At 46.3% G+C, this 26,638-nt stretch overlaps 1 protein-coding gene across 2 annotated transcripts in view; it reads left to right on the forward strand.

Annotated features, from left to right (window-relative positions):
- The window catches only part of FAM151B (family with sequence similarity 151 member B), a 489,461-nt gene that overhangs the window by 92,226 nt on the left and 370,597 nt on the right, over positions 1-26,638 (forward strand). For both annotated transcript variants that reach the window (XM_069627545.1, XM_069627546.1), the window contains one exon: positions 2,673-2,798. In XM_069627545.1, the coding sequence (XP_069483646.1) occupies positions 2,673-2,798 (126 nt within the window). The remainder of the gene's footprint in view (positions 1-2,672; positions 2,799-26,638) is intronic.

Here is a 26,638-nt window from a genome sequence, read left to right on the forward strand (position 1 = left end):
TATCTAAAACAAACTCAGTCAGGTTCGGCGGATCATCATTCTCAGCCTTAGCCCCCACGCTATGGAACGCACTCCCACCCCACATCTGCCTAACTGAAGATCTAATGTCTTTCCGCAAACTACTGAAAACTTGGCTCTTCCCCTAAAACCAACCCGTACGCAAACCAACCCAAACTGAACAAAAGCATCTCAATGACACCAACCCAACAAACTACTAGATCTTGAGCAACAATAAGACAAATAACAATACAACATCAAGATCCATGCGAGAAAGCGACAACTAATAACCGCTAATGTAAACTAAAAGGACAAACAGAATAGAACGAGTGAAGTATGTCAAAGCAGTGAAGTGGATAAAAAGAATAAATCGTACGAAAACAGTAATGACGTTTAAATTAATGAAATGGATGTAAAGAGTGGAAAATGAAAAAAATGGGCGAAATGAATAAGGAGAAGAGGATGAAAAGATGAATACAAGAGACTAATAAGTACACAGACAGATGACACCGACTGTATGAATGCATGGCATAAATGGAAAATACAGAATGGACTATTCAAGTACATGAGACGAGTGTGGTGCATGACAAAGATAGAGAGCACGTAACGGATCCAGTGCGTATGACGAGTGACATGGTCTTAAATCGATAATGCATGGATGAATGAACGAAGTGAATGGAGCGGATGAAATCGTTGGAATGAATGAAGCACGTGGAAGAGATGAGTGCGCTGTGTGGATGAATGCGTCGAGCAGATGAGTGTGTTGACCGGATGAGGATGAGTGTGTAGAACGCATGAGTATGTTGTGCGGATGAATGTGTTGAGCGGATAGGGTCTTGAACGGATGAATGTGTAGAGCAGATGAGTACAGAGGAGTGTGTGGAATGCAGGAGATGTGCAGAGGGGACGAGTGTACAGAGGATGAATGTGGTAGAGCGGACGAGTGTGGAGAACGCAGGAGTGCATAGAACAGATGAATGTGCAGAGTGGACGAGTGTATAGAGTGGACGAGTGTATAGAGTGGACGAGTGTATAGAGTAGACGAGTGTATAGAGCGGATGCGTGTGTATGAGCGAACGACTTTGTAGAGCAGATGAGTGCCAGGAACGGATGAGTGCCAGGAAGGGATGAGTGCGTGGAGCGGATGGATGCGCAGAGCGTGATAGGTGCGCGGAGCGGAAGAGTGCGTGGAGCGGAAGAGTGCGCAGAGCAAAGGAGTGTGTAGAACGGAGGAGTGAGTAAGAACGGAGGAATGTGTAGAGTGGATGAATGCGTAGAACAGATTAGTGGGTAGAGCAGACGAGTGTACGGAGCAGACGAGTGCGTAAGAGCAAATGAATGCGTGAGAGCGGAGGGGTGCCTGACAGCGGAGGGGTTCATGAGAGCGGGTGAGTGCGTAGAGCAGGTGAGTGCGTAGAGCGGATGAGTGCGTAGAGCAGATGAATGTGCAGAGCATGCAGAGCGGATGAGTGCGAAGAGCGGATGAGTGCGAAGAGCGGATGACTACTTAGAGGCTTTGAGTGCCTAGAACGGACGGAACGGGTGACATCTGTGGATGGAGCGGGTGACGTCTGTGGATGGAGCGGGTGACGTCTGTGGATGGAGCGGGTGACGTTTGTAGATGGAACAGGTGACGTATGTGAGTGAAACGGGTGATGTATGTGGATGGAAGGGTGAAATATGTGGATAAAACAAATTAAGTATGTGGATGGTACAGGTGAAATACGTGGATCGAGTGCATAAAACAACTGGAGTGGAGCGGACTGGAGTGCATAGAATTGCACGACTTACATGGAAAGGTGTGAATGCATGGAACGTTTGAGCATGTAACCCACCATATCACATCACCACGCTTACTCTCTTCTTTACACCACCATTCAACTAGAACACAGAGATACTATGACACCATTCGGTATAGCTGTTCTCAAACCAACATCTGCCTCATACTCCCCATCACTCTAACTAAACACTGCTGGTTACTCACCCCCCAGCCAGGCGTTCTCCTCAGGCCTAACGCAGGCACAATCGGTCTGAATAAATCATGCTAGAACGAACACATACTCTTGACCTCTCAACCACCACACCTACCGCTAAGAAGCAGCTATTACACGAATACCACACCAGCTGCACACATATCCGGTGCTCACATGCACCTTTTGACTCTCTCTACTTCCTCTACTGACCTCAACTTCGGTTCCCAAGGGCGTTCAACCTACCAGCGCCTTCAGACCATACCAATGGTATATAAGGCGCTATATAAATGCAAAGTAACATAACATAACAGAAGGCACACACCGACCGTCACCGTGGGGGAAACTGTGCGGTGAAATAGAGACTGCATAGGTGAGCGTAATCGCCATCAACGGGGGACTGTAGACTAGGCAAGCTGAAGGGGGTTGAACTGTGTGTTTTTAACTGGTCTGTCGCAGAAACGAGTGGCGGCCCCAGGCATGTTCAAGCATATGGGTTTTGTGATGTTGTTTGCCAACTCCTTGGATTCATATGTAAGGGGTGAGCGTAATGTCTGAAACAATGGAAATACTTTCAAAACGGGTATCATTTTAAACTGATGCTCTGCAGTGTTATGGAAGTAAACAATGACATGAACATTGTTATTGATCACTGCTCCCTTGTCTTGCTTTGCAAATCAATTACTTGCTATTTTTTGGTCGTAGGGTCGTGGAATGAAGGCACACTGGATTATTTTTTGGACTGCAACCAGATTAAAACACGAGATGGAATTGAAATCACCTGGTACCATGCAGCAAATAGCAAAGCTCAATTGAAAGAGGCATTGGCAAGTATGTTTATCATACAAAATATGTTGTACAAGAAAAGTCATGGACATTTTATTATTTGTTGACTTGCAAAGTAGCACTTTTGGAAATTAGTCGGTGGTCTTATGTAACTGGAAATTCATATACATTTTTAAGAGCTGCCTGCATGGTGAATACGCAGGCTAAGCATTGGGAGCAATTTCCATTTCAAACGAAAGCAAAAACATGTTATGTGAATCTTCTAGAGCACACTATCACCATGCATAGCGAGTACATGGCCCTGAGAAATCAATCATTATAGTTGATTGAGTAGTTAAGGAAAAGGCCTATTTTAGTTAAGGAAAGGCCTATTTTATTCAAGGAAAAGGCCTGGTAAATTGAAGGTACCGACCAAAGGTTGCTACATAACAACGTTTTCAAGTTTTATTTTTAAATGACAGTTGGTCCTGTGTCCGTCTTAACTGAGTTGGCAAACCTTTACAGCAGCATAAAAGAATGCGTGGCTTTCTGCTCCAGCTTACCTGTATTTAGACACGGCCAGGAGGCTTGAATTTGTGGATTGCAAAAGATGTTGTAGTTGATAGAGGGGGCACTTCTTATAAAGGAGTGTCTGACCCCATGAAGAAATTCATGAACTAGGCACAGGACATTTTTAGTGGTCTAGGAAGGTTTGCAGGTTTAGAACTGTTCCCATAATCATGAGCTTTGACGGGAAGATTGGCGATTGGCCTAAAGTTGGTTGGGTTGGGATACTTTTTTATTTTTAAATGTGAGGCAGGTATTGAGCCCTTTTAAAGCAGTAGAGTAACTTTGCTGAAAATGTTGATGGGGGAGACATGACATCTAAATTAAGGTGGCCCCTGCCAAATGAGTGGGACAAAATGGTGTGCCACAACAGTTGGGTGGGGGAGACAAAAACCCTTGTGCCTTTCTAAAATTATGGCCATGTATCGGGCGTTTCATACTTGAGGAAACTGGGCTCAGTGTTGGTTTAATTGCCAGGCAGGTGGGGCATGCCTCAGTATTGGTGGGCTTCAGCTATGATTTTAGAGTTGTTGACTGAAGAAAAAACGAATAATGTGAATGCTCATTGTTAAGGGTTGGCAGCGCATTTTGACGGATTTGGCACTTGGCACTTGGGTATGGGCAGCCCTATGTTTTCAGTTTCTTTTTACTAAAGAATAGCTTGAGACTTGCACTGAGCAGTAGAGAGAGTGGAGTGGCTACAAAATAAGGACTGGGGATCAGCATGGAGAACATTAAGTGATTTTTGGTTTGAGAGCAAGACATGCAATTGGCCCAAAACGTTTTTTGGAGCTAGAATTGTCTTGTACACCATTAAATATAAGGCCAAATTTGAGAGGTTTATGTAAGACAGACCACTTTGACAAAACAAATAAAACTCTGTTGAACTGAATCGGTGGCTACAGTAGGGATCTTAATGCATATTTTTTGTTAAATTCTAAACTAGTGAATGGATAATTTAGAAAAAACATGATTGTCACAAGTTGCACAGCATGTGTTCACACTCATGCAATATGATATGTGATAAAACAGAACTTTTACATTTGTTTGGAGCACTTAGTAAATATCTTTGTAAAATGATAAAGTGAACTTATACATTCAGAATTGTCTCATGTACTATTTTGGAACATCTGGTGGAAAAATGTGCAGTAGAATCTTTGAGGCACGGACAAGATGTTGGTTGAGTGCACATTTGCTGCTGCTCCCTGGCCTGGGGCTACTGATCTGCTGCTCTAGTAGGTTCTGATTTAATCCAACGCAATGAAAGCTACTCACAGCCTGCATTGCACTAGATTAGTTCAGAAACACATAATGTCATCAGCAGAGATGGAGTGATCCTGCGGACATCAGCACTCGTAAGATGGTAGCAATGAAGCAACACAGGAGCGATTCTGCCGCCGCAAAGGAGGCTCATGACTGATTTCAAGAGCAGAGGAAGAAGCCATTGTAAGAGACGGATAGATGCCTTTGGGGGGAAGATGCCTGTAAGACCAGACCTTTTTTGATTGAGGACTGCTTGCCCTGTACACCTATTTGGGAGGTGTGAAGATCTGCACAGTGGGTGTTAGCGAGGGCAGCAGAGTGAGATGAGCGCAGTGTGTCACTGGGAATGTTCTAGTATGGGTTGATTTTGCATTAAGCAACACATGACAACCCTGAACATAATACCCCCAGCAGCTAGCTATCTGAAATGCCTGACTCTCTGCCTTTCTAATGCTGTAGTTGACCAGGGAAAGAGTCTTAGGTCCTTGGATGGTCTTAACTTCACAGGAAGCCCAGAGCCATGAAAGCAAATCTTTTGGTTACCGGCACTTGGCAGGTGGACCCCTCATCATTTGGAACCTGGAATTATGTCCTTCATGTCCTCCAAAAAAGGGAGCAAAGATCAGGGGGCCCCAAACACGTAGACCCTACTGAAGACAAAGCTAACTGGCTCCCTCAGAAAGCAGAATCTCAACGCATCCACCAAGCCCGTTGTTACAGGCTGACTCACATCTGTGTAGTTACCCCCTTTATCTGTAATAGCCCAGCCTGTCACTTCATTCAACACCAGATCGGTCCTTAGGAAAGCATATTCACCCCTGGACTGCAAATCAATCTTAAAGGATGAAATGAGTACCCAAAGAGTCGAACTGTCCAAATCCATCAGTGAAAGTTCAAAAGAGATTTCTTCCCAGGAAGATGGGGTTTGTGAATGCAAGAGTGATATTGTAGCCCTTAGTTAGCACACTGTACCCTCTTATGTGTAGGTTAATGCTTGGAAAGAAGCGGTCACTCATCTGCAGATGAAAAGCAACGGTTTAGGGAACAGGCCCTGGCAACAAGACACGCACATGTGCTTCTTGAAATAGGTTTCCGACGGCAAAAACATGGTTGGGTTCCTCCAAAATCTTTTCTTATTTCGTCTGCGAGATCCAGCCCTTTCACTGCATATTAAGCTGATAAATATGCTGTTCCGGAAGCACACTTAATGTACCACATAGAGCCATTGGGCCTCATTACGAGTCTGGCGGTAACCAGCCAGTGCGACCAGCGGGTTGCTGCTGGACTCGTAACACTGTTCCGATGCCTGATAACCTGGGGCCCCGGGACATAAAAGTCCCGGCGGCCTGGGATATCAGACGCTGGAAAATGGAAGTCCCCATTCCCGTGGAGGCTCCTAGCACTCCACGGGAATGGGGACAAGGAAGCACTGGCACAGTTGCTAACTGTGCCGGTGCTTACGTGATAATTCTGCCTACTGCAGGGCGTAAGGGCCCCGGAAAGGCAGAGTTGTAGTGTGGCAGTCCGGAAACGGTGCCGGTACAATGCAACCGGCACCCTTATTTCCGGACCGCCTCACTCATAATGAGGCCCATTGTACGCAAATTGCATGTCTTCCAAACCAAGGAAAGGACCCTATCTCCAGCAAGAGGCACTTGTGTAATTAATTTCCTCGATAGCTGCACAGACTTCATTATGATATTGCACCAGCTACCCTGTTCTGACGCATGGCATGAAGTGGGTAGCTGAAACCCTCTGAGCTCACTACATCCGTATAAATGTACTGTTTGAAATGCAATTTAATTTGGACTGTAAATTGTGACTGGGAAGAGGGCCTCTAACTTCTCGAAAAGGGGGGATGTTCAACTTTTTTGAGTGAAGAATCCATAGTCCGGTTGCAAGATACACAGAGGCCTGATGTGCACCTGGAGAACAAGTTTCAGAGGGAAAGCTCTATGAAGTGTGTTGGGTTCTGCATTCTAGTTATAGGTTGGTTTATCTCCATCCGGAGCGTTCTGTTCTGTAGCAGCTGGCTGCTTTGGAGTGCGGCACTCCACTGTACTCTGCAGGTCTTTCTTTTTTTTTTATTTGTGTATTGGCGTTTTCCTATCGATACAGTCCAATCCACAATGTAAAGATTCACATGTACAACTCAATACAATCAGGTTCAATAAACCAATGATATAGGGAGAAGGAAGAAGGAAAGTAGAGAGAAGAGGAAGAAAACAACTAGATACCCAACCATGTTAGAGGAAGCCAATACAAGGGTTCACTGCCATACCCAGGACAATAACCCAACTTTTCCCATTGGGGGGTTAAATATGCAGTTCTCTGTGAGTCATTCAACATGGGGTGGGGTGTCCAGTGCAGCATATGGGAATCCAGTTCAATGGGGAGTGACAGGTGTAAATCAAGTTACAACTTTGGGATGAGTTCACGGTGGTCTGTCATCAGTGGGGTAAAGGGCAGAGTAAACTAACGACTTCCATGCTTCAAAGTTGAGCACAACATCCCCACCATGTATATTTGTTGAGCGGCCCCAATCGGTGGTCTCAGCTTCGCAACAACGTTGCATTTCCCTTAGCCATATTTCAAAGAGTGGGCCTTTGCTTGATATCCAGGTCATAGCTGTGCATCTCTTCGCCAATATACAAGCCAGGTCCATCATAAATTAAGAGATATGTTTATACTTTCTAGATCTACAGTACGCTCCTAGTATGCACTCCAGCAGATTCCACTCAGATCTCTTAATCCCTGCTGTTTCACAGATATGTTTAGTTTAACTTGGGACGAAAACCGCTGTGCTATGTTACATTCCCAGAGCATGTCCATCAACTGGGCGTTCTCCTGACCGCACTGGGGACAGTTGGAAAGTGCGTCTTTTTTTACCTAACAACTCTGGAAGGAGTCGTATACGTGCGATGGAGCAGATTGACCTGGATAAGTCTGAATCTTGCATTGCGTGGCCCATTTTTAATGAAGCCGAGTGCTCATGCCCATTGCTTATCGGTGATGTTTACCCTCAAGTCCGCCTCCCATTGTGTCTAAAGCTTCGTGAGCTTGATGTTTGTGCTATCCAAGAGGCCCCTGTACAGTCTGGATACAGGCTTCCAGCTATCGTCTAGGTCATACATTAGTGCTAAAAGGGTATTTTGTTGGGGTTCAGCGGGCCAGTCCGACCAGGTACACTTAGCAAATTTAGTTATTCTCATATATCTTATGAACTGACCCCTTGGGAGACCCTCCTTTTGCATGAGGTCAGCGAGTTCTCAATAGGTTCCATTTTTGTACATGTCTCCCCAGGAGGCAATACCCAATCCCTCCCAGCATCGCACAACTTTCAGTTCCTCTGGATCCCATTGTGTGTTAATCAAAATGGGGGTATTTGGGGATTAGGGGTGCTGGAGCCTCAGTGTTTTCTGTGTTCTCGACCAGACCTGTCTGCCCACCCTTAATAGCAATGGGTAAATGTGTTTGCTCTCTGGATACCACAGTGCTTCCCTTAGTAACACAGGGCTTATCAAAGGGCTAAGCAACGCATGTTCTGTAGGGTTTCGTCTGACAACCATCTGACAATTATTTAGCAATAAAACTATGTTGAGCTGCTAAATAGTAGTATTCCAGCCGTGGCAGGTGAACACCTCCCTGCTCAAAGGGCAGGGACAGGGTGGGGATGGCCAGTCTATACCTCCTCAGGCCCCATAAAAAAGCACTTTGTGTGATCTCCATTTTCTGGAAGAAGGGTGCACCAATATAGAAGGTAATGTTGGTGTAGCTATATAAGACCCTAGGTAGAGTGATCATCTTCGTGATAGCCACCCTGCCGTAAGCGAGAGGGGCAATCGGGACCAGAACACCATTGATATTTTTTAACACCCTCCACTGCCCTCTGTGTGTTCAGGGCATGTGTCCTTTCTGGGGTATGTGTGATTCGTATGCCCAGATACCTAAAAGAGTCATCTTCCCATTTCAAGCCCCGTTCAAGAACAGAGGTTTCTTTGGTGCCACTAAGTCCCGCTTGAGGGAATAGACATTATTTCTGCTTATTGAAGGTAATCCCTGAAAATCTGGCAAAGCTGTCTAGCACCTCTAGCATTATAGGTAAGTTATGGTGTGGTTGGTTGGTATAGGTATAGCCGTACGCCATCTGCGTATAATGAGCAGGTGTGTGGTGCCCCCTATGTGAATCCCCGCCTCCTGTTCCTCTTGTCTTAAGTATGCTAGTATTGGTTCCAATGCTAATATGTAAAGCATCAGCGAGAACGGACACCCTTGTCGGGTCCCACTTTGTATGGCCCACTGTCTCGATATGTGCCGGCCTGTCTTGCCTCTAGTTATAGGGAAAGTGTACAGTATTTTGACCCATCGTGTGAAAAACTGTCCAAACCCAAAGCCTCATAGTGCAGCCTCTATCCACTCCCAATACACAGAATTGAAGGCTTTGACCACATCTAGTGATGCCACTACATATTGGGCCTCATTCCGAGTACGGCGCTAACCAATGGCGCTATTAACGCCTTGGTTGACGCCGTACCCGGACCGGCAGCGCCTTGGTGGTTGGCGGAATTACCGCCCCATTCCAAGGTTGGCGGGGCGGTAATTCCCCAATCCCCATTTACCCTTCCCCATTCCCATTCTTGCCCCATAGGGCATAATGGGAGTGGGGAAGGCGTCAATTACGCCACCGTAAATTACGGTGGCGTAATTAACATCAAGGTCCCTTAGCGCCATGGTATTTAACGCCTGCTAAAAGCAGGTGTTAAAAGCACCATGGCGCTAAGGGAACTCGGAGTATGGCGGTAAGGGATTACCGCCACCGCTCTCGTTAGCGGTGGCCGCTATCCCTTACCGCCATACTCGGAATGAGGCCCATTGTTTTGAGCCACCTTGAGTTTGGTCAATTACGTGTTATCTGCGCAGGTTTGAGGTGGTGCTGCGACCAGGTACATACCCGGTTTGGTTCGGATGTATTAGTGCAGCAATGTCATAATTGAACATTTCCGGGGGGCGGTACGAATCGAAAGTTTCCACAGGTTTCCCAAGGTTAAGCATGGGAACCACCCACCTTTCACACATTGTGTTCGGGAGTCCGCCGATGTCAAAGACTTCTTCAAAGACTTTCAAGAGCGTCAGGGCTAGTGTAGATTGATATGTTTTGTAACTGTTACGCTCACCTGGTATCCACGGGGACGCCACCTAGCCCTGGTTGGATGATTTGCACTCACGAAACTTCTCCCGGTCCCTTGGTAAGGCCTCTGGTTAAAGATGGGTCTGCAATATAGGAGAGCTGGATTCAATACCAGATTGTCTGTTTTCCCACCTCCCTTGGCCTCAACTCCTTCCTCCCCCTTGGGCCCTCTCCTCTCCTTAATATTGTAGAAGGTGGATTCTCTGTCCTGCTCCTTGTGGCAGGGGCACGTAGATGTGGGGGGCGAGCAGCGACCAAGTTACTTCACTGGTGCAAGCCCGCCCTGTGGGAATCCAGGCCTGCTGCGACTCCGTAGGTTTGCTGCTTTACAGTCTTTATATGCAGTTCTTATGTTCCTCTGAGTTCAAATAATAATGTCTTACTTCTTTCCTTTTAGGTATGGAAAGGTATTTTGGAGTTGTCATGCAGTTTGAAGATGAGCATGGGCTGGTAGGCGAAAGCGCGGTGTGCGCGATTCTGTCCAGTGAGTAATGCGCGATGTGCGGTGCTATTTCGCCTTTTATATTGCTAACCTGTGTCTTTTCTCTCCTCGCAGGAGCGCCGTAATGTTCCAGCAATGATACTGACCAGGAGATGACTACCCAGGTAACAATTATGTGGCTTTCTTCATTTGGAAGTAAACTTGAGTAAACGCTTACTAATGCCGTCTTTCTTTATCCTCTTTCCAGGTTATGGTATTCCAGGATGCATGCAGTGCCGGATGATGGAGTTCGTACCTTCAGGTGAGTGGAACTGAAGTCAGCGGTGGATTGAAGACAGGATACTGTTCCATGTAAATTTCGTAGTGTTCTTTCTCTCTCTGCAGGTCCTTGGTTTCAGGTAAGCTGGCATCAAAGAACTGGACACGGTGAGCGTTATGCTGCCCACAGCAGAATAACGCAAAGCATGTTCTGCTGTTTGGGTGTGGTTTAAATAGTCTCAGGTAAAGTAGTCCCAGGCCTGCCACACCCAAAAGACTAGAGCTCATAGCTCAGTTCCCTTGTAACTGAGCTATGCGAGTGCCTCCATGTTGGCTGAACCCCCCCAAGTTAAATAGTCCCAAGTAAATAGTCCCATTCTAATGTTGGCTATGAGCCTGGCGCCAAAGGCACCAGGACTGACTCCAAGAGAGTCTTGGATGAGGTTTTAAGGCCTTTGACCTGGCCCTAACTGGAAGGCTGACTTGCCAGTGAGGGCCAGGGGCCAGGATCATGACAGTAACTGAAGCCAGTGTGGTTATTGCTTCCTCCAGGTCTAATAGGGTGAAGAGTTGGTCTAGGAGGTCACGCTGACTGATAGTGAGGTGTGGGAGTTCAATCTTTGTGAAGGCTTCAGCAATTTCATCGGATGGTATTTGAGTGCTATGGCTATATAGTTTGGTGTAATAGGTAGCGAATATGTCATTAATTGCTGACTTTGCCCTCTAAGGTTCTCCGCATTCGTCTTGTAGAAGCGTGATTGGGGATCTAGGGTATTCGTTATGACATAGCCAGGCGAGCAGTTTCCCAAACTTGTCCCCCTCTACGTGCGTACGCACTGTCTTAGTGACATAGTCAAACTTTGACAATTTCTCCCAAGTGGCCCGGCAGCGTGACCAAGCCTCCTCGAGGGTTCGCTCAGCAGATTGCGCATTTAGGTGTAGCTTCACTAGATCTTTGACTTTGGCCTCAGTGATCTCAAGCTCCTCTATCAATTGTCTGTGGATGCCACCTGCGCCCGCAATAATTCCACCTCTGGTTATCACCTTTAAGGTTTCCCCGACAATCCCCCAGCTGTTCACGCTGCCAATGTTTTCTTTCAGGAAAATATCTAATTTGACGCAGAGTTGCTCTCTAAAAGCAAGATCCGTCAGTGCGTCTGTGGGCATGCGCCACGTCGGGACAGGGGTGTTGGGCATCCTGCGGTCCCATGAGACGATAAGTGGGGAGTGATCTGATATGGTACGGCCCATGTACTCAGCACTTCCAAATTTGTACAGTTGGTCAGTGCCAGCAAAGACATAGTCTATCCTGGTGTGCAGGTTGTGTGGGGAGGAGTAATAAGAGTATTCTCTCGACTCTGGCTGAAGTTCTCTCCAAATGTCAACCAGGGCTAAGTCAGCTACGGCATTGTTAAGTGCTGCTGTGGCTGGGGAGAGACCGCACTTAGGTGGTGTGGACCTATCATATACTATGTCTCGTACGCAATTGAAGTCCCCACCACAGATGAAGAAGGCGTCTCTGCCTGGGGTCATTTGTGTGCATAGTGCCTGGATGTGTGCGGGTATCGCGTGATTCGGAAAATAAGAGTTAATTATGGGCAGTTCTGTATTGCCCAGATAACCTCACAGGATGCTGTATCGGCCCTCCACATCCCTTTCGTGGTTCTGTAACCTGAATGGGAGTGAACTGGCAATCCGTATAAGGACTCCACTGGCATACTTAGAATATGGGGACCCTTGTACCATACCCACGCCCGCCCCCCAGCATAGATGGGTTTCCTGTAGTAAGGCTATTGAAATCTTTTTGCGCTGGAGGTATGATTTGACACTATTCCTACGGATGTATGTGCCGAGGCCCCTCACCTTCCATGTCATGGTGGGGAGGGGGGGTAACAGTAGCTGCTGGGAGTAGGTAAAGGTCTTGGGCTGAGGTTGTATCTCTTGTCACCTTGAGATGAAGGGTGAAGCCTATTCATTCTTCAAGTCTTTGTGTAGTTTAAAGAAATGGAGGCGAGTGGGTTCAGTACAGTAGGACAGGTTCTTGCTTAAGAAAGGGACAGAGAAAACTAGATCACGGTTTGTAAAGGTCAAAAATGGGAATCGAGATGAGTAGTACTGGAGGTTGGGGCTGACACTAATTTAGACAATGGCTAGAATTCGGTCAATAATTGTTTGCAGTCTCAACACTTTAAACAAAAGCAGTCCTCTGGGGATCTTTAATCCACTCACCCATATGAGGTGCTCCTTCAGGAGAGGCTGAAGATAAATCTAGGCTAGCGTAATGAGATTATCCTTTTCAGTTCCCATTCCTGTGCTCCATCGAACTGATTGTATGTAGTCAGTGCTCCAGATCAGATTTGGAAGTGGGAGTATTTTACTGCCTATTTATTTTAAAGTTGTTAGTAAAATTATGTTTGGGGGGAGGGGAAGAGTAAAAATGTAAGTTCAATTCCCAATGAGGGTATTTTATATGTGAGTAAAAAAAAGTGTTTTAACTGAAAAATAGAAATGTTTTTGTAATATTTATTTGCACCTAGTTATTCATGCACATTAAAAGATGCACGTTTGCTTCCAATTAGACAGTTAAAATAGTAATTTCTGCTTATGGTACTACATGCACTACTGGTCCAAACATATCTATGGAGATGTGAGGGTGAAAGCAGGGATGCAAGTTTCTACATGTCTTTTTTCCTATTTTTTGTTGGGAGTACGTTTACTCCCTAGTTGTACTTTTTGGGAGTATTGGCCAATTTTTAGGGAGGAGTGGGGGCTGAGGTAGCCCTGTAGGGCTGGATGTAGCTATTTGAATTCATAGGACTTGCTGTTTATTTTGGAGAGGGCCCTACTGGACTTGTAGGGAAAACATGCAATGCAATGCAATGCAATGCAATGGAATGGCTGGCAGGATTGCAGGTCTCATGTTTATTATGCCATTCCTTGCGACCAACTGACATTAATAATCCTTTCTGTTTAAATCCCTGAGTTTGATGGGAGACCTATGAAAAGGTGAGGTTATTATGAGGAGGGAACACAATCTAGTGCACAATTCTGGCCTGGACTGCTCCAAAACTGTTTTTCCTTTGGTTGGCACTATGTTAGCTACACATGAGCGACAATTCAGGACTATGGATCTGGTTGATAGCTAGCGAGTAGTGTACTCTGGAATCACAGACTACACTTATGTTTGACATGTCCATTAATTCTGTTGTAGAATTAATGCCATCTTTCTTGCACACAATTTGATTAAAACTGCAGATAAACGTATATGGCAGTAGGTGGAGTCTGGAGTCCCCCCTTCACTTGCACGATCTGAATGACACAACGCCTAGTAAGATTGCTTGTTTTGTCCTCCCTCTGTCTCCCCTACCTTGTCTCGTCATGCCTAGAAACACTTGTGTACAGGCGCATTATAAATGACTCATCGCATCATATATCATTAGCTGCTTCCATTAAGGAGTTGCATATGATGGTCATCCCCAGGCCAGGTAGGGATCCCTCCCTGTTACCGTTTTAGTTCCCCATCACCCTTATGAACATGCGTACCAATCTCTGTACTAAACTCCTGTATGAACCAATAGAGCAATACATGCGGTCCTTTGTCTTGCTGCATCAATTGTGATCTGTGATATTATTGACAAGACCTGCAGAGTGCACATTAAAGAATTTCTACTAATGTTGGATGCTGAGAAGGCGTTTGATCTAGAAGACTTGGACTTCCTGCCAGCTGTCATGAAAGTATTTGAGTTTGGTGAAACCGTGATTAGAATGATGTTTGCTAATTACAAAAACCTGATGGCTAGGGTGTGGTAAACTGACCCTTACCAGTACTTTTAGCTCTCTGGGGCTTGGGGGGAGGAAAAGGAAAACGTGCCGTCACGTACCCTGCCTCTTCGTTGCCTTGGTTATGGAACCTTTTGTGGGACACATTAGGGGGCAGGCAGATTTATTAGGAATAATAGGGAAACAAATTTCACAAGATTTGCTTATTTGCCGAGGATGACTGTTGCTGGTAAATAGCTGCAGTACATTGGGGAAGGTGATGCATTTTACCTGGTTTTAAGGTAAACTCATTGTAATCCCAGGTTTTGTTGAGAACATTCCTCTCCCTTTCTATTTCAAAACACTCACAACCCAATTTCCCCTGTTTGTTTGGCACAATCAAGCAGGACCTACACGGACAAAATATCCTAAATGTGTCTTGGCTGGATTGGGCTGAGACAATATAGTCAAGATGAATATACTGCCCTGACCTTTGCACTTTTCAGGCCCTCCAATTCCTGGTTCAGAATTCCATACTGCAGGATATTCCAAAATCCATTTTCACTTGATTTTGCATGGTCAAAAGCCTATGAGGCATAAAAAGATATTGCTTAGGTCCAGGAAAGAAGGTGGACTGGGCTGCCATGTGTCTTGAGTACTACACAACTATCTAGGTCAGGGACCTAGGAGAATGAATGTAGAAGCAATCAGAAACACTTTCGTTGTTCATGTAACAGGCCGTAGTGAGACTTTATAGATGGGAGCAGCCCTGGCTTCTCCAATCACACATACCATGTTCCATCTGTTATTCCAGTCACCAAAGTAACACTAGTTGAAAATGTATAGTATTAACCAACAGACTGGGCAGATCTCATCACACTCCTGCCAGACAAAATAGTCAAGGATGGGGCAGGACCAGGGTTGAGAAGAGCACCCTGCGAACTGCTGCTATGGAGGTTTGAGGGGGGGTCGTGATTTCGACCCCTGGGTAAGAGGAGGATTTCAAGCACATAGCAACGGGCACTCCACATAAGAAATCACACAAAGAAAACATAAAAATCAGTATGTACAATCCACACAGTGGACAACAGCGCACACAAGTGGAGCTGTAGACAGGGTTTCAGACTCTCCACTCTAGAATCCCAGTATCATTCTCTAAGGAAGACCTACTATCATGTCTGCACAGCTTCCAGGACAACCTTATCAAAGAATAGGCTGAATTGAAAACTGAAGTGAACGAGGTCTGTGACAGTGCTACAGGTAGATTTAGCATTCCTAGGTTAGCTGAGTAATGTAACTGAACAAACGGTAGAAGAACTTATAACACAGATACCTAAAGCAATTGGCATCTCCTCTTTACAGCAAACTATGGCAGACCTTTCAGAAGGGTGTGAAGACCTGGAAAATCGTTCCTGGCGTGGTAACATCCGACTGAACTACCTAAAGGAGAACCGCTGGGGTTCCAACCTTGAAGGCCTCCTAGGAAAACTTTTCAAGGACTTATTGCCTGATGAGTAAACAGGCAATATAGAAAACAATAGGCCTGATAGATTGTGACCTCCGCCATACCCTAGGGATGAGCCAGCCACGCAGTTTCACCTTCAAAGAAAAGCTGCTAAAAGCCACCATGAGACACGGCAAGTTTCCCTTTCTTGACTCAAAAATCCAGCTAGTCCAGGGTGTCTCCAGCTATACCTTACACAGGAGGAGGGAACTGAAGCCCATTGTCCGCTAATTTATCGAAGAAAAATTAAGGTTCAGATGATCTTATCCAATGGGACTTCACCTGATTAGGAAATAATCACACAGTAACCAACATGGAACAAGGATGCTAGATATTAAAAATTAAATCGGCTCTGAATCGTGACAAGAACAACATTCACGCCTGAACTCTTTGGGAGGAAAGGTTAAGGTTCACTACAAACAAATCAAGGGCGTCAAAACAGATAACGACAAAGGAACAATGCAAAAAGCTAAGATAAGATGACTATGGCTGCTAGGAACTGACATTCCCTAGGATTTGACTAAGCTCATAAAGCCAGCCTGACTAGGGTCTGGTCCTCCTATACCACCTAACTGTCAGACATTCTGAAATATTGTCAAGGCCCACATTAATCACTGTTAGTATAGCTGAGGTGTTGCAAAGAGAAAAGAAGTTTGTAATAAAACCGTAACCTTTAATTCCCCACACAAAAAAACAAGATGAGGAGTGACATGATATGGTTCCAGTTTAGATTATCTTTTTCTTTAGTAAAATCGTCCCTCAATCAAGATAAACTTTTGAATCGAACCCCTGAAATGATTACTGGATGGGATCTGCCAAGTTCTCAAAAGGTCACCGGTGAGAGGGCTCCTTCTATGGTAGGGGGGGGGAGACCTAATTGTTGGTTGGATTCAGAGGGGAAGTGGGGGTGTGGGGTTAACAAAACACAGAACGGATAACGCAAGCACACGCTCTAAAAGCATTCAATCGTACGCAGTGCTAACCTTAAATTCGATCGATTAACATCATAGGTTCCCCTAATAAGAGGACCCGATTACTCACCATGCTCCACGACCCAGAGGTAGACATCGCTATGATACAAGAAACACATTTGCTAAATGAAGACACACACAGGTCACAACACACATTATTTCCTCTTTAGATACATGCGTCGGCCCAGCCGAAGAAAGCCGGTGTCACTATCCTCTGTGGAAGGGGCTCTTTGTTCATTGTGGACAAAACATTAACTGACCCACAGGGTAGGTTTGCTTTTGCGCATAGAGATTTGACAAAAAAAACAGTAACCCCAGCCATGGTATATGCGCCCAATAATGGACCGGAGGGGATTCTCTGACAGATGGTGGGTAAATTAGATTGATTTGCCAAAGGTGACACAATTCTGGGAGGGGATTTTCACTTACTAATTGTCTTGAAAAGGGGAAAATCTTTCTCGGGACCAGCCCTTGAGAGCAAAAATTACCCAATTCAGCCCAATATACAGGTTCTATCGTGCAGAGCAATGAATTCATGCTAGTGAAAAATGACACCTTCAGAATAAATGTAGTATTTATCAGACAAAAAGCATAAACATTAAATTTAGCAGCACTTTGGGATTCAAGTTAGAGAAGATTACAAAGCTCATTAGAGCAATCACAAAACTTAGAGAAAAACAAAATACAGAGAAACATAGAACTTAGAGAAACACAGTCTTACGCCCCTTCAGATGGTATCATTAATCAGCGCTGGAGACCCTGGTCGTCTTAAGCTAGCTGCTGCCAGCCCGCTCAGATGACAGCGCTGTAGGGTGCCGCACAGAGCGTCAGGTTCCGGGCACACACACTTGGTCCGCACATGAATCTCCCACCAGTTGGGAAAAACCCAACTCTCTCTGAGATGCTCCCTGCTCGCTCCTACCCCTCCCTTGGAGCCCTCTCCGCGAAAGCACTGGTATGTCCTTATCAGTGTGTGGGCAAGGCCGTACCAGGCCTTCTCAGGGATTTGTTTTACGAAGCACAGCAAAGCCCCGGCTAAGAGAAGGCAGAATATTCTAGGAGAAGCCAAAATCAATTAACCCCATGTGAGCAAGCTCTACCAGGCCTGCACTCATAGCTTAGTGTCCATAGCGCTTCAAAGATTGGCTGTCTGAGCGCTATATAGGTGCTATAATGCTCCAAACTCTCCAATAATGTCTCTATTGGCTACTACATTGGGGCCTCCGCCCTGTCTGTCTAGGCACAATGCATAATGTGACCTACCACCCCTACTGGGCCTGCATATTCCTTGTAGCTCACTAATGCGCAATGGAGGCGCTACCACACATTACTTTCAGCATTTAGCACATACTTTAAATAAACTATTGGCTTTCATTTGCTAATGCTGTCATCTGAAGCCCTAATTGGCAAGTTTGGCACTTTGTATTACACAACACTAATGGACAGAACTCTAGACCACTCACTGGGGATGAACACCACAGCAAAGCAGGCTTCAGCAGACCTCAGAAGGGAGCTCTGGTAGCTGAAGCTGCACGATACATGGCGATAATTCCATCCTGGGCAAAGAGACTACTTATTTTATTCGAGCATCTGTAAAACCTACAACAGAATTGACTACATATAGATGTCAGCTCGGTTCCGTCGGTATATTACGCAAACAGAAATTGTACCATTTCAGACCACAGCCCTTTGTGGATTACTTTTGAAATAATATCAAGTTCCCCACACACTAGAACTTCGATGCTAACTCATCACTTACTCTGAGACCTAATAGCACAGGACGAAATAAAAAACCAAATCAAAGAGTACTTTGAGGTTAATAATCAGAATCAGATGCCCTTCAACAATAATTAGGACGCTTTTAAAGAAGTGATCATTGGGAAACGCTGATCAATAGGCCCAAACTTAGTTAAAATAAGGGGCATAGAACACCAGCACCTACTGCAGGAGCTGTGAGATTTAGAAGCCTCACATAAACATAAAAAACTCAAGGGAATCAGTTCCTAGGCTCCGAAAGGCAAGGCAACAGATAAATGTTTTGACAACCAAAAAGGCAGAGAAGAAGAAAATGTACTATGAAAAAATTCTAAAGTGGATCACCATTTAGCCATTGCGCTTAGAAATAAGGCGGCTCTATTGAGCAGCCACAAGATGGATGCATCTCTCCGAGCCTCTGTGCGAGCCGCCGGCGATTTAATATCGTAACCCACTTTCAGGAAACATGGGCATGAGCTGAACGCATAAATCGTCATCGGAAGGTCCCAGCCATAACTTGCTTGAATATCGTGCCGAAACTCCACGGGAACTTGAGGTTTCGCTCATCATAAACTTCGGCGGCATGCACCCACGGTGCTGGGAGAGGGTGGGAGCTACTGTAAAACCAGCAACGGCAGGGAAACGCGTGCAACAGGCAACGCCTACGACCTACATGGGACGCGAGTCAGGAATCGTGTGAAAACACACCCGGGCCTGCCTCTGACGCAGTAGTACCTGCGACTGGATGTCCTAAGTGTGGTGAGAACTCCGATTGGAGCTGTGACTGTCCTGCGCTTGCACTGGCGGAAGGGCATATTTAATGGACCACCACAGGGGCACATCAGTGAGGATCTGAGCGCTGGATAGTTACTGCTTGCATCCTTTTTCGGGAACAACCCTAAAATACGGCGTGGACAAAGTGAGGGACAGTTGGGAAATCACTGATTCGGAGCAATATCCACCAGAGGCTGGCCTCGCTGGTGTACAGACTGAAACTTAAGCACGCACTGCACATGTGAATAGACTGACATTTGCAAACAAGGAGGGGTTGTTAAAAGGGGAAAGATACAACACGGCACACCGTGGCAGATGGAGTGAGGCAATCACTGGCCTAGCCTTCTCCCGTTCTGTGTCCTGGAGACTCGCCTCCAACAGTAACAACAATATCTACAACATAGTGGGGAGCAACGAAGGGCTGAATACTGTCAGACAATACTGATCAAGGCACATGAAGATCTTGCGGGAACCCAGTGAGCGATTACTTGAATGACCCCATTCTAGTTTATGTATCCTTTACTGGCAACCATTTATTCGTTGATCCCATGTTCATGTCACCACCATAGAACTTAGTGGTGGGTCAGTCAACAGCTTTATGGTCGACCGAGGGCGATCTGTAGCCTGCATATTGCTCTTGTCAGTCCAGCACTATTAACCTGTAAATTGCGCTAAGGTACTCATACTTGGCTATATATAACAGCATACACCATTGCCTGCGGCGCAGACAATGTCACTCTCCTATATTTCTGCTACCCACAGACGGAGCCTGGCCTGGCCTGGCCTTGCATAACGTAGACATACTTTATCATGCCCAGAGGGGGAGCCAAGCAGGGAAAGAAAATGCGCTAGATGCTTTTGCCAGGCAATCCAATCCACCATGTTCAGATAGAACTGTCAATTGGCATGCTCACATGACCACCTGTGAATCCCCCAAGGAGACACTAAGCCTTAAACAGGTGATGGGGGTTATGCACGCCGGATTTGCATCGATGACTGACCAATTGGCCAGCATTACGACCAATATAAATACTTTTAATGGTAAAATTGAGAAAGTCTACACTCAGATGATGGAGGAAGAAACACGCATTAGATCAACGGAGGATGATATTACTGTCCTGAAGTCTGAAATGGTAAGGGTCACTACTGATCTGAAGAGTCTTGTTAAAGTGTGATGACTTGGAATTGCGATCGTGATGAAGTCATATCTCTTGACAGACCTGTTCGACAAGCACAAATTCTCTCCAATGTTTGTTGTGGAAAGAGCGCACAGAACACTGCCAGCACGTCCTAAACCAGGAGCTTCACGTAGAGCAATCATTGCAAAACGACTTAATTATAGAGACAGTGACACGGTGCTATGCCTCGCCAGAGAAAATGTTCAGTTGCGCTACAACAACACTACAATTCACTTATACGTGGATTTCTCCTTGGCTGTCCAACAAGAACGCAGATCCTTTTTGGGTGTGGAACGTATGCTTCAGAAAAGAGTGACTCCATATGCCATGTTGTATCCGGCTCGCTTACAAATCCTACACCGGGGAAAGGCTGTATTTTTTACCCTACCAGAGGAAGCAGTAACTTACATAGAGGTCAACATACCGATTGTCTCGAGCAGTGGAGGAAGACATAGGGGTGACATCTTTGCCTCCTCCCTGAGCAAACAAGCGGTACACTGATGATTTCATGAAAGTGATGGGTGCAAACTCTTTAAGTACTTTGATTCAATTACTTTTTATATGATTTACATTATCTGACCTAGAAACGTGATTATTCTATAACGATAAATAACATTGAGTAGGGCTGTTGCCCTTGCAATAGAGTATCCATCCAGATATCGGCAGCAGACCTCGTCTGGTTCGGGAGTTAAACAGGGACCCCCCAGGCAAGGTTGCAGTTTTTCTGTTTTGTGATTATACGAAAGCACAAGTTGGGTAGGTGCATAGTCGTAGGGAGGAGTGAGGGAGGGGGTAGGGTGGAATACATGACTCTGATTGGGAGAACGATGCGGGGGGGTCTATAAGCCGGGGAAAAACAGGGGAGTAAATGTTCAGCTACATACATACAATGAATCAGAGTGTTATGCAAAATCCAATTGTAACAGGATGGTATTTACACAACATCATGGCATACACTACTAAGCTAGGTCACCCTGGAGACTATTAGAGTTCTCTTTGGAATATCAGAGGGTTAGGAAACTACACTAAGGCAAGAAAAATGACAGCATACGTGAACCATCATAATGTACAGGTCCTGCTCCTACAAGAGATACATGCAGTTGTTCGTGGTAATACGTCTTTCACTGCAGTGTGGGGTCTGAGTAGGTATTACATTGAGTAGTCAACACAATCTAGGGGGGTGCTAACTTTGATACACAAGAAGACTGCTTTTACGCAACTATACACAAACACATATAGATTCAGAGGGTAGATATGTTATAGTGCACGATAAAATACTTAATAAAGAGGTCCTTCTGGTGAATACATACAGACCCAATATAGATGACCCCGGCTTCTATTCCACGATAGCGGATCTGGTGTTGCCATATATGTCTGTTTCAGTGATTTGGGGGGAGATATAAATACTATATTAAACCCTTGACTGCACTGGGTCCAGCGCCAGACCGCTGTTGAAGGCAGCCAATTGTATTACCACAATACTTGATAGACTAAACCTACATGACATATGGTGCACCTTGCATCCTGGGGACAGGCGATAAACGTACTACTCCAAGGTAGACGACATGGCATCAAGAATAGACATGTTCCTCATATCAGACCACCTAGTGGGACAGGTGACGGATGCAGATATATATCCACAAACTTACTCTAACCATTCCCGATCACAATATCTCTGATGTGGGTCAATGCGCGGTTAGACTGTGGTGGGTGGAGGTTCAAGTCACTGGCCCTACAGGACCTAGTATTTAGAACAGATCTCGAAGAGGATATCCGTACATACTTTTTAACCAAGGATAACTGAACAGTCTTGCAAGTTATCTTGTGACAAGCATTTAAAGTATATATAAGAGGAATAGCAATGTCACGAGAAATGGGAGTGCCATGCACTATACGCAGGGACTTGGTGAAATGTGAAGAGACACTCCAGGCACTGGAGCAGCATTGAGCCCCTGCGCCCAATCGAAACACCTTAGCGGCTAACCAAGAGCAACTTGGAAACTTTAGGAAACTGGTGGATAGAGAGGTACAGTACTTTACCAAACCGCTTCGGCCAGGAAATATGCGGATGGCTCATACCAAGCAAGACATTAATGATGTGTTTACAAGATTTTACACCTCATTGTATCATACACTTGGACAATTAGGCGAACTCGAAATGGATACCAGGTGAGCGTAACAGCATTCTGGTGTAAAGGTGCCAAGAAAAAGACCAAAAGCGAGACTGAGCATATGTAGGACTGGGAATTACTGAAAGAAATTGGGATGTGGAATGAAGAGATCGAGAAGGAGTATAGAATGATACGAGAGAGGAACGATCGTTAGGTGCAAGACCATAAAGATTTGTAATAACAAGACAAAGAAATTGAATTTAAGTTGGGAATGGAACGATAGCCAACCCAGAGTAGAAAGGGAAGAGGAAACAGAATCACTGAATGAGAGAAGACAAATTAGACAAATAGTGGCATTAAAGGCAGATTTAAGGGGAGCAAGACGAGTAGCTGAAAGACCAAAGAAAGCGGTATAACAATAGAACAGTCTAGAAAAGATCAGAGAAGATATTAGCAATTTTGCAGCTTGGAAAGTCAGAAAGGGGCGGCCTTTGCGTATATTATATAGATGTAAGCGACAGGCACGGGAGGACAGCAAGATATGAGGAAAAGACAGGCCAAAGTCAAGGTGGAGCTCCAAATTGCGAGCAGTGGGAGAAGTTGAACGCTGGGACGGCGGAAACCAAACAAAAGGGGGCGGTACAGGGGGAGGAAGGGAGTTAGCGGAAAAGACAAGAACCTCCGTTTTGGCAGCGTTAAGAATAAGATAATGAGTAGTCATCCAAGATTTGATGGCTAATAGACAAAAAGAGAGTCTAAGGTGAATGTCAGAGGAGAACGACAGAAAAAGCTGAGTATCATCAGCATTAAAATGATGTGAAAGACCAAACAAAGAAATAACTGCAGCAAGAGAAGAAGTGTCAAGAGAAAACAGGAAGGGACCCAAGACGTAGCCTTGTGGGACACCATAAGCAAGAGGGCAAGTGAGAAAGTGGCGGATGACTTGCCTGCCCACAAGACGGAGAAATCAATCGACTAAGTCATCTGGTCTTTTCTGAGACTGACTCTTGTTGTGTTGGGTTTTGGGAATATTCGCTCTGTGTAAGCACCCTAAATCAAAGATTAAAATGAATGGGGATGGCAGGGGGGTTTGGCCAACGAGCAGCTGATGCAGAGGTGAAGCTCTGTCACTCCCGCTGAAGGCTGCGGTAATCCGTCAATTTATCCTGTCTGAGCGGCACACAGAGGGTGTAGACTCTGAGAAATAAGTGGCGGAAAACTTTGGGTGCTGAAGTTACGAGTCGGCAGCTGCTCGGATTCCACCAAGCAGCTTGAGCAACAGTTGCGGGGAAGGGCGCAAGGTGGCCACTGCTGCAGAGTGAGGGAGCTGGCAACCAGCAGAGTCGGGACAGGGCCCTGTGCGGGACACCGGAAGCAGAGACGGCGGCTTCTAACAGGCAGACAACACCCCCCTCCCACAACGGCATTGCACCCACATTGCTGGTGGAGCGGGGCGCGGTGGGGGCTCCAGTAGCTGCGGCGAGGGGTGGAGGGATGGAGGGGTGGAAGGCTAGCGGGACTGCTCCGGTACTGGAAGGCAGCAAACAGGAGCGGGAGACTGCAAATTGTGAGGCAGCAGGGAGGATCCGGAGGCAAGATCTTACAGAGAGAGAGCCTCCCTGTGAGCTGGGCACTTTCAACATAGTGGCAGGCTGGAGGAGGCTGGGGGGCACCTGAAGATGGAGAGCTGGGGGCCGGAGACCTGGCAGAGGTGCCATCAGCTGCAGGACTTGCAGGAAATTCTACGCTTTGCTGGCAGGGAAGCAACCTAACAGCAAGTCAGTAATATGGACACAGTGATTATACCAGGCACTCATCAGGTGGCATCTCAGCAGGGGCAGCACTTACTGGAGGCGTGACAGTCACCCATGGTGAGGGGGGACATTTTGGAGGTGTGCCCAACCCTCCCTGTGTGCTGGTGACGGGGGTGTGTACCCTCAGTAACCGGCCCCAGAACAAAGAAAGGGCACACAGGAGACTGGGGAGGACGCAAGAAACAGCCCTGCAAACCAACTCAACCGCAGCTGAGGCCGAGGTACGGACAGATTAACAGTGCAGAGGGTGGGGGCGCACTGCAAACCACCACACAGCGATCGAGTTAGGAGCCCTACAGAAGCCCACTGGTCAGAGCGGGGCTTGACTGAGCATACACGCATAGAGGGGGATCAGACTGGAGGCCTGTGGCTAGAGGGGTGCACCGGAAAGCGTTGAGAGACTGTCCACTCCGTGATAACATCACGAGGAGGCAAACCAGAAGCCGCATTCATCAGTTTCCCTGGAAAGATCACTGGAGACGCAGCAGGGAAGCCCTGGGTGCAACTCGGTAGATTAGGCGGACAAGGAACCCACTGGAGAGAGTGGCCTCAACGCCTCAAAGGCAGCCACCTGACGGGGATGCACACCCCCTCCAATTTTGGACACTCTGACTTGGCACCATGGTGAAGGGGCAACAAATAATAGATCATGATGCTGCCCTTAAGCAAAGACCAGCTAAACCAACAGGAGGATATAGTGAAACGATGACAGGTGGGGAGGCGAATGGTTCAAGTTACGCTGGAAGGTCTCATGGCAGCAATACAGGAGTCCAGGATATCCTTGGAGGGGAAGGTACAGGAAATAGGAGTGGATGTGTACTTGGTGTACTCGGTGCAAGCCAACCTGAGGAAAGTCAGTGAGGTTGAGCAGCGGGTGAGCACAGTGCAGGATGATCTGGCTACCCTCAAGAATCGGGTGTGCAGGCTTATCGGAGAGACGCAGGGACTGGATGCTAAACCGAAGGATTCTGAAGGTCGCGCTTGCCAGAAAAACATTTGCCTTGTAGGGCTTGCGGTGAGTCAAGAAGGACTGTGCACTGACTTGTTTCTGGAGACCTTATGCCCCAAAGGTTTATCGAAGCTTTTCACAGTGGAGCGGCGCATAGAGTGCTTGGCAAACCCTGCCTGCGGGGGTACAGCCCAAGGCAATTGTGTCCAAGTTTTTACATTTATGGGACAGAGACACTATACTACAAGCAGCATGCAAAGCTGGCTACATCGAGGTGGATTGTGCCAATATTTTTTCCAAATGTTTGTTATTGAAGATTTGAACTCAAATACAACGGTTTCCGGTGGACGGGTATCGGGCTATCACCCCCCACCCCGGAGCCACCCAGCAAAGTAGATGTCTTTAACTTATTTTTATTTTTTCCCCCTCATTCCTCCTTTGGTACATCTTTTCCCTTTCTCTAAACACATCTGCAAACCTTTGAAGTTGGAGCACATTAGTAGTCTAAGCAGTGGCCATTAGTCCCCTGTGTGGAGAGCCCAGTTACAAGTTCAATTGGCATGGTTTCCCTGGTCACATTGTTTGTACCCGCTGCATTGGTAGAGGGTCCCTCGCCCTCTTGTCCCCTGATCAGGTGCTCGCACAGTGTGGATCCTAGGTCATATTTTTAGCAGTGAAGTCACCCCATTCCATCTCCAGAGGGCCTGCTAGTCTGTGGAGCCCCGCTGTGATTCTTTCCATAGTGAATACATTTTTTGCGACATTCGTCCATTCCCTTTTGCTAGGCAGTAATTCACTTTTCTATTTGGTGGCTAGGAATGCCCTTGCGGCCAAGAGGAACGCAGCGGCCATTTCTGGGTTTTTGGAACATTTTCGAAAGTTTGACCAGGCCGTATTGCCACCTGTGTAGTAGCTCAATGGAATGGAGTCTGTATTGACAGGAGAATGAAGTCTTAGAGACTCCCCTGCAGAGTCTGTCCCACAGTTCCGGATATCTCCAAAATCACGTTTCCAATGGCCACTCAATAATTCAGTGGAACCACTACCCGACTCCACCAGGGCTCCATACATTGCTGAAATCAGCCCCTCATTTACATCATCTTATCTAGGAGTGCTTCGAAAGATGTGAGGTCTCTCTGTATCTTTTCCTTCAAACTCATTCCTGCGAGGGCCCCTTTTAGCTGTAGGTATGAGAATACTGAGAGTATACCTATGCCCAGAGCCTCTTCTAACTCTGTTATGGTGACGAATTTAGCCTCTCTTCAGAGCTGCCCAATCCATCCGTTCAAGCCCTGCCACAAACCATGTCTGGAATCATTCAGTGTTCGGTATTGTAGCCCTTATTCCCGGTATCCAGAGATTGCCCAGGGGTG

This window comes from Ambystoma mexicanum, chromosome 6p, assembly GCF_040938575.1.
Source record: "Ambystoma mexicanum isolate Mex_15411 chromosome 6p, UKY_AmexF1_1, whole genome shotgun sequence".
Lineage (NCBI taxonomy): Eukaryota > Metazoa > Chordata > Amphibia > Caudata > Ambystomatidae > Ambystoma > Ambystoma mexicanum.